The sequence below is a fragment of the Chelonoidis abingdonii genome, chromosome 2, assembly GCF_003597395.2.
Source record: "Chelonoidis abingdonii isolate Lonesome George chromosome 2, CheloAbing_2.0, whole genome shotgun sequence".
Taxonomy (NCBI): Eukaryota; Metazoa; Chordata; order Testudines; family Testudinidae; genus Chelonoidis; species Chelonoidis abingdonii.
This window is the reverse complement of record NC_133770.1, coordinates 100043328-100063064: the sequence shown is the minus strand read 5'-3', so window position 1 is coordinate 100063064 and position 19737 is coordinate 100043328. Positions and strand designations below refer to the sequence as shown.

At 39.2% G+C, this 19737-nt stretch overlaps 1 protein-coding gene across 1 annotated transcript in view; it reads right to left on the bottom strand.

The window, feature by feature from the left end:
- Positions 1-19737, bottom strand: part of HECW1 (HECT, C2 and WW domain containing E3 ubiquitin protein ligase 1) — a 395944-nt gene that overhangs the window by 290364 nt on the left and 85843 nt on the right. Inside the window, exon 2 of the mRNA XM_075062598.1 lies at positions 11246-11303. Within this exon, the coding sequence (XP_074918699.1) occupies positions 11246-11272 (27 nt within the window). The 5' untranslated portion in view covers positions 11273-11303. The remainder of the gene's footprint in view (positions 1-11245; positions 11304-19737) is intronic.

Here is a 19737-nt window from a genome sequence, read left to right as displayed (position 1 = left end):
GATTTTAGCGCTACTCCTCTCGTCGGGGAGGAGTACAGAAATCGATTTAAAGAGCCCTTTATATCGATATAAAGGGCGTTGTAGTGTGGACGAGTACAGCGTTAAATCGATTTAACTCTCTTTAAATCGATTTAAACGCGTAGTGTAGACCAGGCTTAAGAGTACTATAAAACGGTTAGGGATAGAGCACAACTAAGTTGGTTACCTTGTAATTATCATACAAGATAAAATATATAGCTCATCTTTTATCAGAGACAACTTACAGGACTTGATTTTCAAAGGGTGGGTACTTATCCCTTTCTGAAAAGTGCTATGGTGTCTCAAGCTGAGCACTCAATAACTGAGGCACACAAAATTACTGGTCACTTTTGAAAATTTAATCCTTAGAAAGTAATGTTGGATGGCATGTTAATTACAAATAAATATACATACAAGACCACAAGATCAGTTATGGGACAATGGTAGAAAAAAAGGAACATACATTTTAAAAGGTTGTGATCATGGACTATTTAAAAGTACAGTATCTAGTTATAGCATTGACATTCTTAGAAAAGAAACTTGATTCCAAGTGCTTCTTTCAGATAGACAAGAACTATAGATGATTCACAGCCCGCAATTTGAGACTTTTGTTCTACTATGACATCAGCTTCATTGTAATTTTTATTTAGCCTACTGGTCTGCCCACTGTATTAAAATTGTCTACTTCCATCACTTTGGGCTAGCTTGCAATTTTGTGGAATTCACATTGCTGTTGTAATTAACTTAACTGGAGTCTTAGAGTGAATCTGTTGCATGGGCAACACCTTGATACTGCGTACAGAGTCAGACATCTTTATTATATACAGCTGGAACATGCACACTAAAATGGCCAAACATTACAGGTAACATGAGAATGTGTCCTATTGAATTTTTTAGTGTTTTAGAACTAAAATCGGAACACCCTACCTACTAAGGATGAACTGGTAATATATGCCCCCAATTAAATACATGAATATGCTGGAATTCTTACATGATAATCATATTTTAATAATATAATCTTATTTGACTCCTATATATTTTTAAATATTGACTAGATTTAAAGGGAAAAATGTTTGGGTCCTTTTGTTTGCTGTTTTACAATGCACAGTATAAAGAAAGTCTGAAATTTATTTATTTATTACTTAGAAATATGAGGAATGTGAAATCTGGTCTTCCCTACTTCTTCTGGAAGGTTTGTTGGAGGTGTCAGAAATGTGGATTGTGAATTTATCAAAGCCCCAATGGTGCAAAGTGCAATAACTATGACCTTAAGTGAAAAGGCAGTGAATATTCAATCTCTAATAAAGATGTCCTTCAACCTACGTGTTTCTCCGGTCTGGTTTGCACTAGAAAATTAGGTCGGTTTAAGTTCATCAGTCAGGAGCGTGAAAAATCACACCCCTGAGCGGTGTAATTAAACCAACCTCAGTGCCCATGTATGCAATGCTAGGTGGATGAATTCTTCTGACCTAGCTAACACCACTCAGGGAAGTGAATAACCTACTCATTGGCTTAAGTAGTGTCTATACTGAAGAGCTGCTGCTTTGCTGCTGTGCCATTTTTTAAGCGTAGACAAGCCCTCAATCTTAACTTAATAGATGTTAACAAACAAACAATAGAGTTTTAAACAGGCTGAATAAAACAATTACTCTTCCTGTGTTAATCAGGATTTATTTCCTTGGTACTCATGGAGTCATAACTCTACCCATTCTCCCTCCATAAAAGCCTTCAAACTTAAAGAAGACCTACATTTCTAATGTAAGCGGAACAATATTTTAAATAAAAAATACGTTGAGGCCTTTTAAAAAAAACAAGAACAAAAAAGGATACATAACCACTTTCCCCTTTGCAAGTGAATGTTTAAAGTAACAGCAGTATAGTATTGCCTAAGGACTACACAGTAGAAAAGTCACAGAGATTGTGAAGCCAAAGGTTAAATGTGTTATTTCACAATCTTTTCTTTTCCAAAGACAGTATTTTCAAACAGCTATTGCTTAAAAAAAGGTCCCTCTTGGATGGTTTCTTTGATCTGTTGTTTGAAAGACACATCAAACTCAGTCTGAGAATTCTGTGAAAAACATGTGCATACTATATCAGTCATTTTTTTTTTTTCAAAGTCTGATGTGTCTGATCAGCAGACTGCCTCTCCCAGCAGAGCCAGTTCTTCAGGGAACACTGCCTATCTATTGACTCATGGTCTCCTGAGGAAGTGGTTACAGCAGGATGCGGGTGTTCTTTTCTTCTTGAGGTTGAGGAGGGAGAGCCCTTTAGTTTTGTTGACATTTTGTTGATGTGATTTTATTTTTATTTGTTATTATTTGTAGCCTGATAGCATCTAGAAGCCCCAGACGCAACTGATGCCCTAATTTTCTAGGTGCTCTGCAAACACATAAAAAATACAGTCATTATTTATTGCTCTTTGTATTACCATCATGCCTAGGAGCCCCAGTCATGGGAGAATACCCCATTATGCTAGGCACTGTGCAAACACAGACCAAAAAGTCCATCCCTGCCCCCAAAAGCTTACAATCTAAATATAAGACAAGAGACAATAAATGGATACAGACAAACTGGGGAACACAAGGAAACAATGAGACAATATTGGTCAGCATAGTAGGCAGTGGTGTCAGCACACCAGCAGCCTAACTGTGGGCAAGTGTTTTGTTGTAGGCATTTTGGCAAAAGGAGGGTTTTGAGGGCAGTTTTAAAGGTGAATAACGAGATGGCCCTGATGACAGATATGGCAATTTTCTGCTATATCCTGGACAAAGCTTACTGAATTAAGTTAAACTGTATGGAATTAAGTTTAAGAATCTTTGGAGTTCATTTGTATTAAAAATGCAAATGTTTACGTGTTTTTGTGGGATTGTATGTAATGTGTCTAGGAGATGTGACTAATTTAAAACCTGGCAAGCTTTGTGAGCTTCAAAAGCTCTTTGAAACAATGTGCTAGACAAACAAAGTTAAGTGATATTCTTAGGAAATATTTGGAAGGCGGGGAAGGCAGCTTCTCACCTCTAGTCCAATCCTTTTGAAGCTGCGCTCTGGAAAAACCCATTGCTGTTACATGATGACCAGACCAGAGGCCCAAACTCACATGTTCGTTGATGTGCGTGTTCTGAGCTGACAGCTGTTATGAACTTGTGACTATAGAAAAACTCTTTGGTGGAGTTTGAAGGACTATTCACCAGTAGAGCTCTTGTTGGAGTCAAGAACTGATCTCTGGTTAACTTATCATCTGAGTAGGTTCTTTTATTGTTTTAATATGTTTTCTCTCTGATGCTTTTACCTTAAGAATAAATGTGCTTGAATAGAAAGAGCTGTGGGATACCTTATTACTGTGGCAATTACCCTGTCCATAGTGTTTGAAGAGAAAGCAAAATTGGCCTACTGAGCAGTCTGTATTCACAGTGTAGAGAGAGGCATGTATCTCCAGCCAAGAGAGTGAAAGCTGGGGAGCGGGAAGCCTGGGAGTGGGTACCCTTGCTGGACCACGGCGGGCCAATATAGGTGCAATAGCCCTGAATGGGAACAACACTAATCCTGCAAATGACTCCATGTGGACGGGTCCCTATGCGCATGTGATGCCCCACTGACTTCAACAGGGCTGCATGTGAGTGAACTCCTAAATCTGCACAGAGTCAGTTGCAGGATTGGGACCTAAACAGGTAAGACAGACTAAAGATGGCAGAAATTTTCTATTATAAATGCATCTAAAAATATATGACAGAAACACAGTATAAACTGAATAAATAAATACACTGTGGAATCTGTTGTCTGATTATTAAGCTATTGTCTGAATTTCCAGGCAAACAATGCAAACTTATAACAAGCTGGATGACATTGCTGCAGCTAGCCAAGGTGAAAAAAACAATCTGAGTCCAAGTAAAAGTATAAAGTGTAATTAAATAAATCTATCACTCTGTATACAGTATGTACTGTATGTACAGGTCTGTACAAACATAGATACAGTGCCATCTACAAAAATACAGCAGGAATCCACAAGAAAAGCTGTGAACTATTCTTGTGAAACTTGCAAGTCTCCAACTAAAAATGAATGCAGGGAACATGAGTGCAAGCAAAATTCCACCAATTTAGAATGTTTTCCACAAGTATCACCTACTATTATTTCTCTGCTCTCATAAAACAGAGAATCTAGGGCTCTTTTGGAAGTTTCCTGCTGCAGAAAAGTAAACCTGGCTCCTTAGGAAACTTGAGAGTTCCAAGTGACAACCTCTGTGTAGCAATATATTATAAATTCCATTCATGACAACCTCTTTGCCAAAGAACAAAGCTCAAATGCTTTGCACTGTGCATACCACCATTAGAACCCTGATTTAAAAATAGCGTTGTATATTATAGTATGTAAACTATGGACATAGTTTATTATTTATAAAGCTCTAGTCTCTACAAAAATACTGCACAGAAATCAAAAGTTAAGTTATTAATATTAATTAAAACCTTTCAGATAGAAGAGTGAATCTTTGGAAACCCAAGGATTGTGCAGGTTTACATGAGAGGAGAATTTGGTCTTTATGGCTCAAATTTATCTGTGTTGTATTCCCACCACCACCACCACCCACTTCTCTCTCTCACACATGGATTTATACTAAATGTAGAGTCACAAACTTCATTGCTTTTGCAGGCCAAGTGCATTGCACACACCACAGGCCCCTTGCATTCCTCCATTCCACCCCACAAGCTCTCTGTGCGCCACCCTCCCATCCCTCTCTACTTCAGCAACTTCCTGCAACCCGTCCCCCTCGCCTCATGCCAGGGACTCTGTATGCCCCCCATATACCCCTCCTACCCTACTCAGGGCTCTGTGTGCCCCCCATATTCCCCTCCCACTATACCCAGGGCTCTGTGTGCCCCCCATATTCTCCTCCCACCATACCCAGGGCTCTATGTGTCCCCGTACCAGATTTGTGCCCCTCCCCCATGTCAGGGACTCTGTGTCTCTCGCCTTTTTTCTCCCCCCTCCAAAGTACCTTTCTTCCCCCTGGATTAGAAGGAATGGGCAGATGGTTGGTGCCCTCTCTTTTTCTCTCTCTCCCTCCCACCATGGAACAGGCTTTAGGGAGGCAGAACACTAGGAAGGAAGAAAGACCCTTTTCCTCTCTGTCTCTAGCTCCCCATGCTTGCTGAAGAAAGCGCAAGGAGGAATATTTTTAGTGCTAAGAGTTTTTAGTCATGCCAAGGACACTATGTGCCCCCTCTCATTCTCCCATTTCCTCCATATCGGGGGCTTTATGTGATCTAATTTGCGCTACCATTATTATTTCTTTTATCTCTGTCTGTGATACAAGGCTATGTCTACATTACCGCCTGAGCAACAGATGTTACAGTGACATAAGTGCTATTGTGCACAGCGCTATGTTGGCAGGAGAGATTCTCCCACTCAGAGGAGGTTTATTTATGCCGACAGGAGAGTTCTCTCCTGTCAGCATAGACCACCTTCGCCAGATGTGTTGCAGTGCTGCAGCTTATCGGTACAGCAGCACCACTGCCATGCTATATGTACAGACATACCCTTAGTTGTTTAGGGCTTGTCTGCACTTACAGAGGTGCAGCAGCACAGCTACACAGTGTAGCTATGCCACTGTAGTGCTTTGTGAAGACATTACCTATGCCAATGGGATAGCGTCTCCTGTTGGCATAGTCAATCTGAGAGGTGGTAGCTACGTCGATGGGAGAAGCTCTCTCATCAACATAGGGCCATCTGCACTGGGAGTTTGGCCAGTATAACTGTATTGCTCAGATGTTTAGTTTTTCCACACCCTTTTTGCGGCGTAGTTATACCAATATAAGTTTGTAGTGTAGAGCTTAGAGTTTCATATTTTAATCTGAATTGGGACAACGGGCATAGCTGAGATGAGAGGTATTGTTATGCCTGAAGCTGTTAATGACTGCTATGCCATCAACCAGTTCTTTGATCTACAATTACAGACCATTTTGCTCTAAAAGAAGCAAAATTTCTCTCTATGTTATGAGCTTGCTGATTATAGAAGTCTCTATTACCTTTTGAAACCTATGATTGTAACTCATTGGCATGTCTATGTTTGCTTGTTTTAACCTCGTAAATCTCTCTCTAATTTCCCTTTTCTATTTAATAAATCTTCACACAGTCTACTATGCAATCAGCTATAAGCATTGTCTTAGGTATGAGACCTAAAGCACAATTGACCTGAGGTAAGTGATTGGTCCTTTGGGATTAGGAGTAACCTGAATATTACAGTGATTCTTGGTGTAAGGGGCCCATCTATCACAGAGATACGCTCACCTGAATGGCAAGAGAGACTGGAGTACCCGAGGGGATCTTCTGTGACTCCATGTTAAGGATGTTAAAGTGCCTGCGGAGTTTGCACTTGGTGCAGTTGATTGGTGAAATCTAAGTTCAGACCTCACAACCAACTTGGGGTTTGCACCATGGTTTGTAATAGTCTGCCTTGAGGTTGGTACTAATGTTTTTGTGTTACTGCTGCAAACATCAAAACATGTCTTCTTAGTTTCTGCTAGTGTGAGACCCAGTGCCCCAATCTCCCTGTGCCTTACCAAATTTATGGTTGTTCCTTCTGCTATAGGGCTGTGGGACAATAAGCAAATAAAAGAGTATTATTTCTAGAAACAATTTAATTAAAAAACCAGGGTCTGACATAAACCAGAAAGGACATTTGTGCCAAGAATTAATCTGTTTTTCTCTATTAAGATACAACTGTCATCTTAATTAATATTTTTGTTATACTAATTGGAGCATCTAGAAATTAGGAGAGCAAGGTCTTCAGTTCACAGGCCTGACAAAAATCCTTCCTTCTCTCCCTGCCAGAGACAGTACTAGTCCACTGGGAGCCCTAAACAGGAATATTTTGTCTCCCCCCCACCCCCAACAATACTAAAACAGCAAAGTTCTTATAATAAAAAGTGAATGGTGGTGGGGGCAGCTTGAGCTCCTCAGAGGCCTAAGTAATTGCTTAGTCTGCTTATGCCTAGCAAATGGCTCTGCTCCCCAGTACTGCTTCCCACCTCTACTTAGAGCGACAACTGACTTTGCATGGACTGCTAGCTTATATCTGTGGGCTCTGAAGAAAGGGTTAGTGGTTTCCATTCTATGGGTACACAACTACATCTCAAAGTGTTAAACACCAACTCACTTGCAGATGAACAAATTTTGATGGATCCTAGTTATTTTCCATCTCTGTCATCCATAATCCTATTATGTGACTGTGGACTCCAAACTTTAAATACACATGCACCCATATAGAGAATAACTTTTTATACCTCTCTAGTTACCACATTATCAGAAAACACGAAAGACAGCAGCAGTACATACAATCCAGTTTTAATATAACAAAAGTTGCAAAATGTTTTTATACTGATACATAAGAATGCTTTAGGCTAGAAAATGCCTCTATTTGAGTCATGGCATATGCATCTGCATATGTTGATGTGCTGCTTTGTAAGAGATTTAGCTGTGATTGTTAAACAATTGAGAGAATTTTACTGAAAAACTACATTGTAAAGGAATGCCTGAATTTATTTTGTACATTGCATCCTAAATATTCTGTAGAGAACAATCCTATACTGGCACAGGGTTGCCTCAGAAATACAATTTTTTTCCAATCTCTAACTCCTGTGATTAAAAGGATCATCTCTGCATGTGATGAACTGCCAATTAAGACGTCTATTTTTTAAATGAATACTTCTTTATCACAATACAATCACATAGCGTACTATAAAAAGGATGTGATCAGTGCTGCTTATGGATACAGTTGGTAGAGAAGCACCATTGCATATATTGTAAAGCTAGAGCAGTGGGTGGTTTTATAAGACATGCACAGTATTGAGGCAAACCCTCTTACCTAACGGAGGATAAAGTTTAAAAATGCAGGATTCCCACTGAAAGGTTAGCAAGTGTTCTTTCCTTTAATTTTGATAAGATCTAAAAAAAATTTAAAGCTTAGAGGAAACTATAAATCACCACACAGTTGTTTAAAGCACTTAGACCTCAAAAGAACTACAGATTATTTTATACGGAACCAAAAGGCTTATCTTAGAGTGAAATGCAAAGTTCTCCAACTGAGACGCCCTATTTGTGTACAGTAATATCCTCTAGTAGATTTGTACATTCTTCTTTTTTGTGATGAGTTCCTGCCTTTTTGTATTGTTCCTTTGCATTAGGACATTGCCATTTGCATTGCAAGTTGTGACACACATTATGTCACATGAAGTCATAATATCCATTATGTTGTCATTATGTGGTACAAGTACAAAAGATATTTTTAGATTGTCCAATGTCCTCCAAAGGGATCAAAAACAGAACATCAAAACTGGTATTATCCCACAGTAATGGCAATGGCAATTCTATATCAGATAGTTCAGAGTTAAAATTTAAGTGCCCTCTTTGACAATCATAGTGTGTTGAGATGAAATATGCTTTTCTTTATACTTGATAAGAATACCGTGTTTGCTTTGATGTTGGCACTGTACAATTTAGGATGTCCTTAACTATTCATTTCCATGCTTTTAAGGGCTTGAGTTTTGTAAATGATGTGATGGGAAAATACAGTATTGTCACTGAGCAAATTCCAATTTCAACTGTTTATTTTTTTGGGGTGGGTGTTAATGGAGGCTTTTTGTTTTGTTTTATATATATGAAAAGACAAACACAACAGAGCATGACCTCTCTATCTACCCAAGTATTTTCTTCTGTTTTGAATATATAGTGTAAGTAGTTTTAGGTGATGGGCTCATGCTGAAATAAATTTGTTAGTCTCTAAGGTGCCACAAGTACTCTTGTTCTTATAGCAGCAGTGTAGCTCAGTACCTACCACCTCTCTGTTTACATGGATTAACTATACATTGTTATGGTTTTTCCAGAGATATCCTTCCACTGACTGACAGGAAGGCACCATTACTGAAAAATGACAATTCCAGAGATAGAAGGAAAGAGTGGGCAGTGGCAGCTGTGAATTACTTTTAAATTTTCAATGTAAGCTTGCTCTAATCTGTTACTTACACAGGGAGCATGAAGAACAGGTCCTTCTTCCATTGCAAAAATACAGTGAGAAGTGTCCCAGTCACACGTCAGCAGTTGAAATTGTGCAAAATATTTTATTTCACTTAATGGCATTTAAAAAAATTATTGGTGAAATGTCTAAAAAATACCATGGCGTTCGATCTCTGACATCAACATCCATCACTGCTTTGGAAGGTTGAGGCCCAAAGGAAATTTAAAAGATGCATCTCTGGAGGAGAGGAGGTACTGTATACTTAAATATAGTTATTTGCAGCTGCAGGCAACACAGGAAGCTGCTGTAACTGTAGTGATCATATTTAAATATTTATGAAATATGGAAAATCATATCTCCTCTGACTAATAGGATACACCAACCCCTTCCTTTAACCCTTCTGAGATGTGAACCTGACTATTTGCCACTTCCAGGTTGAATGACTGTAATAAGCTCTAGGAAAGGCTACCCATGAAGGTCACTCAGGAACTTTAGCTAGCATAGACTGTGGCTCACTCTCCTTTTAAATGTAGCAAGTTGAAAAGATCACACAACACATGCATTCTGGGCTCTGCACAAGCTCCCAATTCCCTTCTTGTGCAATCTAAGCTGTTGGTTGTCAAGTATAAACCCCTGAAAGATCTGTGACCACTGTGCCTCAAAGACTACCTCTACCACTTACCCCAGAATATCAGTTATGAGTTACTGGAATGCTCTTGCTATCTATCTGCAAGGTAGAACTCCTCAGGACAGGTGGCAGGATTCTTGGTGGTGAACCCTGAGCTCTTGGATTCACTCCTTGGGTCTTCCAGAGCACAAGTTTGCAAAGATATTAGGAGGCAGTTAAAGATGCAGTTGTGCAATCTATTTCTTGGTTTTCTGGGTTACTTTCTGGGAAAGGCTGTATTATAACCAATGGATAAGAGTTGATAACCCTGCAGATAGGTCTTTCTTGTGTTCAAGTGATGTTTCTTGTTTTTAAATTCTTATAAATGTACCCACATATAAAACTCTATTACTGGCTTACAATAATTACACATTACTCTTGTATCTTTTAGTTATTAAAAAATCTCCATCTGATTCTCTCCATTTGAAAAAAAAAATCCATTTATTTTAACTCCTAAAACTAATTGCCTCTTTCTTCCCATTTTGTCAGTATTACAAATGCTGTAGAAGCACAGTCAGAATGCCATTATATTTACAACTACAGGGAATTCAAATCATGAGTACTGCACAATATTTACATAAAGATACCAGTCATCATGATGGCTGTTTATATGTCCTCAGCAATTAGAGCTTTGTCTAATTTGCACACAGAAGAAGCAACAAATATCCCCCTAGCAAGATAATTAATGTCTAAGGCCTTTATTGACTACCATAAATTGCAAAATTCAGTGCTCAGAGAACAGGTCCCCATAAAACTGGAAGAACATAATGACCTGGTTACATATAAGGTAATATTTTGTATTTTCCAGGAATTCAAGTTATTCTGTGGATTCAACAGCAAAGAAAAATGTAAAGGTAAGTTAACAGAAGACTGCTTATTTCAGTGATGGAAATAATACTAGCAAGGTACTCATACACATTCTGGCTCTTTTTATGAACGTACAGCACTTTAGAAAATCCAAGTTCTTCAGAAAGGTGTATAATACAATAACTGTATGTTACTGCATGCCCAGCATCTCTCAGATTCAACTACTACACAGCTAATGTCAGTCATATACTTCTGAGTTTTACATCATGTACATACTGTGATGACTGATATTTGTGTTTTGATGACTTTGAATCAATTCAAGGTTAAAATCTGTGAATTTAGGAAAATGCCCCATGACTGTGGGTGACTGATGCATTCTGTGTTTTAAGTATGACGGTGAGCAACTGCAATGTTACAGTTGCCTGCTGCTCCCAGGACTTCCTTGTGATCATTTTGTAAGGGTTACCATGACGTGGTTGAATAAAATAAATATACTTGTGCAGGGCTTGTTAAAAAAAATTTTGTATGAGAACTTAACATGTAAAGAAGATTACTTCAAATGTAGCATTGTCAGGGTTAGCTGTAAAAGGATCTCAAATTGCCTAAGCTTAATTTGTTTGATATTTAAATATATATCGGGGGCAGCTGCAACTAGCTCTGAGCTATGGCACATTCCATTATGAATGGTAGTGAATTTATAATGGAATGGTATGGATGGTTTTTATAATCAGAAAAACACACTGACCTTAACACTACACAGGTGGAGCAGCATAATGACCCGGCAATTGTAAGCGCATCAATTCCTGGGGAAAAGTTCAATGAGATTAACTCAGCATGTATCCCAAAACCAACATAAATGACAGAAAATACAGAACATTGTGTTTTATACCAAAATATATCTTGCATATGCCAACATTTCATTTATTTCTTTAAATTTTTGATACTGAGTAATTCATATGTTAACTGTACATTCTTTTCTACTGAGGGATATTATTATGATACAGCAGACTTGGATGCTACAACAGTGAATTATGCTTTTAAAAATTATTTAAATTAGGTATAATAAACTTTTCAGACTATCGATGATTAAGCATCAGATTTCATTTAGCCCAAAAGGGAAATGAAACAAAACATCCAGCTAAGATATGACAAACACAGACTAGTACTGGCTCTTTAGGCATCATCATAAGAAACTGGTCAGATTGAAAGAGTTTTGATAGACACCAGTCAACCAGATTTCCATTTAAACCACCAATGTATTTGTAGTGGTGGTGCCAGGTGAGTTTCCACTGCAAAGGAAAATAATTTCAGTGCCCTGTACTTGCATTGACCTAGTATTAAACACAATTCAAAGGTACGAAAATCACAGCTGTGTTCTTTGTCAATATCGGGGTAGAGAATGATGACAAGGAACCTCTGCTCTTCCTATAAACCATAAGCAGCTATTCACTTGAATCTTAGGAAAACTTCAGAGAGAAATAATCATGAAATACTAAACTGTAAAGCCTTAGTCATACCATGGGTGAAATCCATCTGTCATTACTCAGGCAAAATTCTTAAGGATTGCAGAATATCTCCCAATAAAATAAATATAACTTTCAAGAACTCACAGCACAAGAAAATTAGTAATATTTTAATTCAACTTATATTTAATACTTAGTAATGGCCATTACATTTCATTTTGCAACTTTAATCAAGCCCTTCTGTTTCTCTTGCTTTTTACAGTTTCTTCATTTTATTACCATAGAAGCATATAGACATCTAGAAACATCCTCACAAAAAAGATAATAATTTCCCATAACTCTTTAATCTGTGTATCTCTTGAGTCTGTCACCCTGCAAACTAAAATTCATACTTATCCCTACTTTTCCTCAGGGTGCTCAAGAATGACTCAGTAAGCTTGCCTAGGAAGAATAAAATTTCATAACAGCATGAACAAAAGAGCCTCGGCACACCAAATGTACCACCATAAAAATGTTAATTCAACAAATCACAAAAAAAGAACAAGAGAAGGAAAACAAATGGAAAAAATAAGAATTCAGCAGGAAAACTACAGTCTGTAGACATCCTTAATTATAAAATAATTTCATTTGATTACATTCCACTTATATTAAAAAAAACTATCTGCAAAATATATAAAAGACATCAGATAGAACAGATAAAATAAAAAGAACAGATATTGCCCTGTCTTCTGCCTACCCTTCTCAAATGCCTTTCATTTTGAGGGATGTAACTCAATTTAGTCCGAAAGTTACATACATTCCATACAAATTTTGTGTCCTCTCTTTTATGGAGGAAAATTATTTATAAAGGAAACAGAGTACCCTTAATTTAGAGAGAGATGCATTTACCACCCCAAAGGAGTTAATCTCACAGTATTTTTAATTTCCTGCATGCATAATTTTTTGTGGCCCTCATTTTGGGTCTTTGTCACACGCTGCATCCCACATTTGGGCTCTGGGATTCTGAGAGGTATGTTTCTACTGTGCTTGTGTGGTTCATCCCTTTTCCCCACCTTGTCTTTCTTTCTAGTTTGGAAACTTTTCAGGGCTAGAACCGTGTTTTCTTATGAGCCTGTACAATATCTCACACATTTGGGGGCACAACTCTAATATAAATTATTAAAGATAATATTAATACAGGGCTAGATTGTGACATTACAATCCTGTCCATAAGAAGTGTGGTGCATTGGTGTGCTGGCCCTGCAGCAGCCTGGGAAGGAGATATCCACACTGCTCTGGGGAAGGAGAAAATTACATTAAGTCTATTCTCAGCACAGTGTACACTCCCTGAAATGCTAGCGTAGCTTCACTGCCAGGAACACTTGAGAGAGGAGAATGACGACTCTGCTCCCTCCTTGCCCCCTCCTACCTACCTGTGTGAGGATGGTTGTAGCCTCTCTGTGGAACTTGCTACCCCTCTAGCACGGAAAGCACTGGTGCAAGACAGTAAAGGGGAGGAGGGGGGCTATGCCCTTTACTAACTTCTTATGGCATGTAGCATGAGCCATAGCCTGGCCTATAAATGATGTACACCTGGTATAGGACCAGTCCTGCAAAATGCTGCATGTGAATTAAGTTAATGGGAGTTGAGTACATAGCACTGTGTAGGATTGGGCCCCTAGTGTTGACTGGAGGAGCTGAGTGACAACAGCATGTTCTACACACAGAAAACCAGTGAATTTCTGTTGTCTATGGTGAAGGTTAAAAAGAATGCAAGCACTGATCTCCTATATCAATCAGATTTTGACATATCTTATAAGAAACAGAAAGAATGCATATTCACTATCCACACTTCTCCTATGGGAGTTTTACTGTCTATATTCCTAGCTGGAAATAGACATTAGATTGCTCTAACCTAAGGCAGAGGTGAAGCTGGACAAAGAATCCAGGTTGTATAACCCACTCCCTGACACCCCATCTCCCTACTGTGCTGTGCAGATCTTGGCTGCATTAGATAATCTGACCGTGAAGTCTTAAAATTAATCAGCTATCTTCCCCCACCCCTCAAAATGTCTCTGAGCCAAGTGCTTACATGTCTCTAAGGCTGAAAGGGGAAGAAGCCTTTACCAGAGAAAACTGATATATGTTATTGCCAACACTACATGTTGCGTGCAAGCTACCGCAGCTGGTATGCCATAGTATGCATCTCTTTGTTCTTGATGAGATATGATAAGTTCTCATGTCCAAAATGTTTAACCTGTCCAATTTTGGATGGAAAGAAAATCTCTTACTTATTTTTGGTATTACTAAGACCCCCGTCTCCAAAGCCCCATTAGATGGTGTGCGGCGGTGTTGCATTCCAGTGGCCCAACTTGTTCTGGATCCTGTATGCGTATGTAAAGGTTTACAGGCTCATTTGCTCTTCAAGAGAGAAGGCATGGATCTACCCATCCTCAGGCTTTAGCAGTGCTGTAGCAGCAGCATATTGGGGGAAAATGGTGTCCTAGATATCTAGACCTACACAGAGATGAATTTAAATCTAAATGAGCCTGGATCCACCAAAAATTTGAGTTTGCCAAGACAGATTCTTCCTCTCACCCCAAATTCCCCAACAAAGTCTCCCTCCAAGCTCTCCTAGAGTGATTGTTGTATTCCTCCCATTACTGAGCCCATGATTCCTGCCAAGCGAGGTAGTGCCACCCACTGCACTGCTCTGCCTCTAACACACCGGTGCCTCTGAATGCCTCCTGACTGTGGGGTCAGGACTGGAAGGATCCTGCCTTATTTACACTCTTAGCTTATTCAAGATTGAAGCTAGATGTCCTCTTTTCACTGGCTTTCTGGTCAGCTCGGAGAAGTGGAGGCAGGTCATTTAATATCAATCGTTTTAATATCAGAAAATGGTGATGAGGGGATATCAATGAGAGTATATTTTCACAAAATGAAAAGGGTCAGAAATCTAGAAATATAGGCATAACCCCCCATGGGGTTTACCTTGGCTTCCATGGTGTCTCTGTGCCAGTCACTCGGGCAGGGACACTGAGGATTGCCAAGGAAACCCTGGGAAGTGGAGCACTGCCCCAGGAAGTAGCATGCCCAAGGGCAGGCTCGGCATCTTGGTTGCCTCATAAAAAAAAGGAAGAGAGGGAAGATGCTAGTTCGAGCAGAAGAGGCCTCTGCCAGCTCAGAGGAGTTAATGCAACACGTGCCTGGATGGCCACCAGCACTCCTGCTCTATGGAGGAAGCAGAGAGAGAGAAGGATTAAAGTAAGGAAGATTGACAGGTTAAGCCTGGAGAAACTGAGTTACCCAAACCAATGACGAAGGTTCTCGGGATAGGCTGCTGGGAAAGTTGATGAAGAGAGAAGAGCCATGTTGGAAGAAGAGACAGGAGTCCTCCACTAATGGGAGGACATGCTTTTTGGTGAGGTTGGAAGTCCCAGGTCTGAATACAGGGTCATTCCTGAAAATTGGCCTCTGAGGACTTGGCAGCAGTATCCCTAAGTTTGTTCATGGTAGCTCTCACTTTACAGGTTTCATCTGGGAAAGCTCCCAACCAATTTAGGAATAGATTAGTCCTCGGTAACTAAAACAGTTACCACAGGGCAAGAAATATTCCTGTTGTTAGATCAGGGTGTTCCTGCTTGTTTTGACCTACAGTTAGGTCTTATCGAATAAGAAGTAAGGATTTAGGATTTTTAGAATTATGTTTATATTGTCTGTGCCTGTTCCCTGAGTTCCCTCGAAGGCCGAAGCAGTATGATTTTGATAGTGAAAAATTCTACATGATGAGCATAAGATAGCGTGGACTTCATCCAAGGCTATCAGACCCCTCTTACAGGTGCTAAGGGAATCAGGCTCTAAACCAGAGGATCATTCATGTCATGGGTTTGTGAGTGCATCAACCCTTAGTTTGGTAGTCAGGGACATTGTTTGGAAGACACCTATGAACTGACTATGTCCTAAAGTGGGTGGATAATTTTCTGTCTGCTATTACTGAATAAACAGCTCTCACCAGCCAGCCAGGGCCTCAACGCAGTATACATTCCAACAGGCTATTACAGCCTTATTCCCCTCCGATGTAAGTCGGAGGTTGGGCACCAGAGACTCTAAGAGTATTTGTTTGCATCGTTAATAAATATTTATCATTTGTTTGATACAATTACCTTGTCTGATTTACTGTATGTCCCCATGTTATTCCCTGGAAGTATATCAGCCCCGTGGCTGGGTCAGGGTTAGAGGGTAGTTAGAATTTTTTCCTTTCAAGGAGCACCACTGGTACTTTTGCCAGGAGGGACTGTGGGAGGTGGAGGTGTCGCCAAGTACTTGTGTATCAGAATAATACAAAGAAAATACTCAGCTGATGCTCAAGGCGGGACCCAGAAGAACCCAGGTCTGTCCATCAAACCCATAAGAAGAATGTCACCAGAGAAGGTAACGGGGTAGAATAGGGGTGTAACACAGGGAAAGATTTTTTTATTTACCGTAATACACCTTTAAACTGCTCTGGCAATATAGAAAGACCTTAATGTGGGTATCACTGTAATTCAGAGTGATGTAACCAGGCCTTCTCATAAATGACAATCAAGCCTATGTATTTTTGTCGCTGCCAAGAATCTGCTTCATCCTGAACTATCAGAAGATTCATTGTACACTTATAAATAGTGGTATATCTCAGAGCATCATAAATATCTTATTTATATAAAGGAAGCCTTATTGCAAACTGCAACTAGATAAATATTACTATCCCCATTTTACGAACTAAGAAATAGAAGTTAGTGGACCTGCAGTTTCAAAAATGTCCACAAAATCTGGGTGTTCAATTTACACTTGGGACCTGATTTTCAGAGGTGTCGTGTACCTGAAGTTATGAATGACTTCAGCTGACAAAATGGTTCCAGTCTGTAGGTCTTTAGATTCTCAAGTCTGTTTGGGCTGCAACCATATCTTTGTCTGTGTTCGTACAGCACCCTGCACACTGACAGTTCTCAATACAAACTAAAGTAATAGTAATATGAATTATTATATATGTAAGAAAAGGCTTAATTGGAGTTGCTGTGAGAATCTATACTCCTGTTTATTTTTTATTTGCATGCTTTTTGTTTTGTATTTCATGTGTGAATTTAGTGTTGGGAAAAGGAGCCAGAGTGAAATCCCCAAAAACAAAAGTCCTATGCTTAGCCACAGAACAATTACAAGAATGGCACCACAAGCTTCCCCACACTGCTCTACTAGTGTGTATCAGTGCTGAAGTGGACAGAGACCCCAGACTACATTTAGCTTGATAGGGTAGCTAAATATACAGATACCAGGTCTTCACCTGATATAAATTATCATAGCACCATTGATTTAAATGGAGCAATCACAGTTTACACCAGCTAAAGATCTGGCCTCAAGTCTTTGGTCCCTCTTCCAAAAAGGCTGACAACGAGTGCCAGCTGTGATTTTTCTTGTAATGTAGACATTCGACTACCAGAAAAGGGACGACTGAGACAAAAACTTTTTAATACAGGGCACCAATTGTTCCTGAAATAGGTGGGATCTGAACTGTGACCTACGTCTGCCAGCCTAGACCCATTTTGGGCACTAATTGGTAATCATCAGTGAGAACAATTTCATTGGCACTCCATGTTAGGCACATGTCAGGTAGTCATAATCATGGTGGATGCAGTTGCTGGAAGTGGTGCAGTTTTTCTATATCATGTAATGTTTAACCATTACTGGGCATCCAATCCAAAAAAGTCATAAAATCACAAAAAGGGCCATAAACTTATAGAACCATAATTTAATTTTGACCAACATTGGCAGAAATCTACTAAATACAACTGATGGTGCAACTACATGCTCAAAAAAGTACTGTTTAGGAAAGTTTGGGACATACTTAGTCCCAAGTAATATATTTGATGCATTTTCCCATTCTCTTTTGCCATCAGATATAGCAAAAGCCTGTAATCACACAACAGTATGAGCTTGTTTGTACCATGTAATACATCAAAATATTTGTCAATATTTGTAGAATAGACTGATTTGAGAAAAGTTTTTCTGAGTGCTATTTTTATGAAGCTACGCAGATAAGACGACTTTGCCTCCTAATTATTGTTTTCTGTGTTTAAAATGCTCTAGCAGACTTCATGAACGATACCCAATCAGTCTAGCAGCTCAGGGACACATGTTATCAAGGGAAAAAACTGTTCAGATACATTTCTGTTCTGGGAAAACTACTAATGGATTACATAGCAGCAAAAAAGAGATGATGACAAGTCCATGGAGCTTGATGCATTTGCAGAGGTGATTCTATTTGACTTTCAGTGTGGTCATGTGAATTATGCTAAATGGGGTTGTGTGAATATAGACTTCTGGAGGAAGTTAGAAAAATGTCATTGCTGACTTATACCGAGCATACATCTGGTGGTCATCATTAGTGTGTAGATGCTGGAAGTGATGCAATTCTTCTATATCTCATAATCAATGCAAAAATGTTATTGGGTATTATGATGGGACTTAAATCCCATCACCTACAAGGCTAATGAAAGCTCAATCAGTCATGCTGTGCATCTGAGGAGGTAATTAACTAACTGGCTCCTGGCTGCCGGTGTGGTGTGGTGTGGGGAAGAGTTAATCTGGCAGGTAGACTACAAATGATCAATAGTAAATTTATACCTGTTAGCAAATTGAATATTTACCAAAAACAAATAATGGAGTCTAAGACAGAACAAGCTGTATACATTAAGCAAAAGAATGCTAGTTAAACTGCTACATTCATCTCCCCAAAAATAGAGCTGATGTCTGTATCACTCAACTTGAAGTCCCATAAAAGCTGGATATTGTATTTGCAACTTTAATTTCGGGGTGTCTGGGCAAGCAACTCTTTGTCAGAGCAGCAAGTGCAGACGAGGGCAGTGAAAATAAGACTTGGACTAATAAGGGGTATGACAGTGATGTAGTAAACTACTATGGTATCTTGTATTAGAGCAGAATGTTAAAGCTATTAGACTTCAAACAGAAAATGGTACAAGATGGACAACTTTATTTAGCGCTGCCTAAATGCCATTACTTCTCTCTGACTGCAATGAAGCAGGAAGCTTGTACTTGCAAAGCAGTTTGCTTCAGGTATAATAAATTGCTTCATTTCTCTGGAGCTGGCAATCTCCTCAACTTATCTGATGAACTGTGGCACAAGAACACCCAAGTATCTACTAGCAGCACAAAGACCATGCTACACCCCTTGCTCAGTGCTATGATTGGTATCTGCAGCCTACAAGTTTGCATTTATTGTTTACAAAAAAATAAAAGAGAGAGAGGTAGAAAGAAATTGAGAGAAAAGCTTCCAATCGGTACAGATAAAATGCAAGAAAGCTCCTGTCCAAATTTACTGTAACTAAGGTTTTTTTCTCATCCCTAAAACACTCAATGCTTCCTGTTTGTACAAAATCTCGTCCTTACATTTCCAGTGCCCCATTGTCATGACACTTAACCACTTCACTGCTGCTGACTTTAGCAGACAGAACCTAACATTCTTACTACTTCAGTGGAAACATTCTGTGCCCCACTTTGAGTAATAAAGCCTTTAACTGGTCATTCACATGCTAATTCTGAACAACAAATTTGTTTAAAAAATTAACACTTTTAACTCTTAAATGCTATTTTGGACATCCAAGTTCAGAATTTGGACCTATTTCAAAGGATTTTACAAGCTGTGGGTCAGATTCTCTGCTCAAGGTTGTGACATGATAATTTTGTTCATTGGTTTCTGACATTCGTATAAACACATAGTCTAAGGTTTGCGGCACAGTAA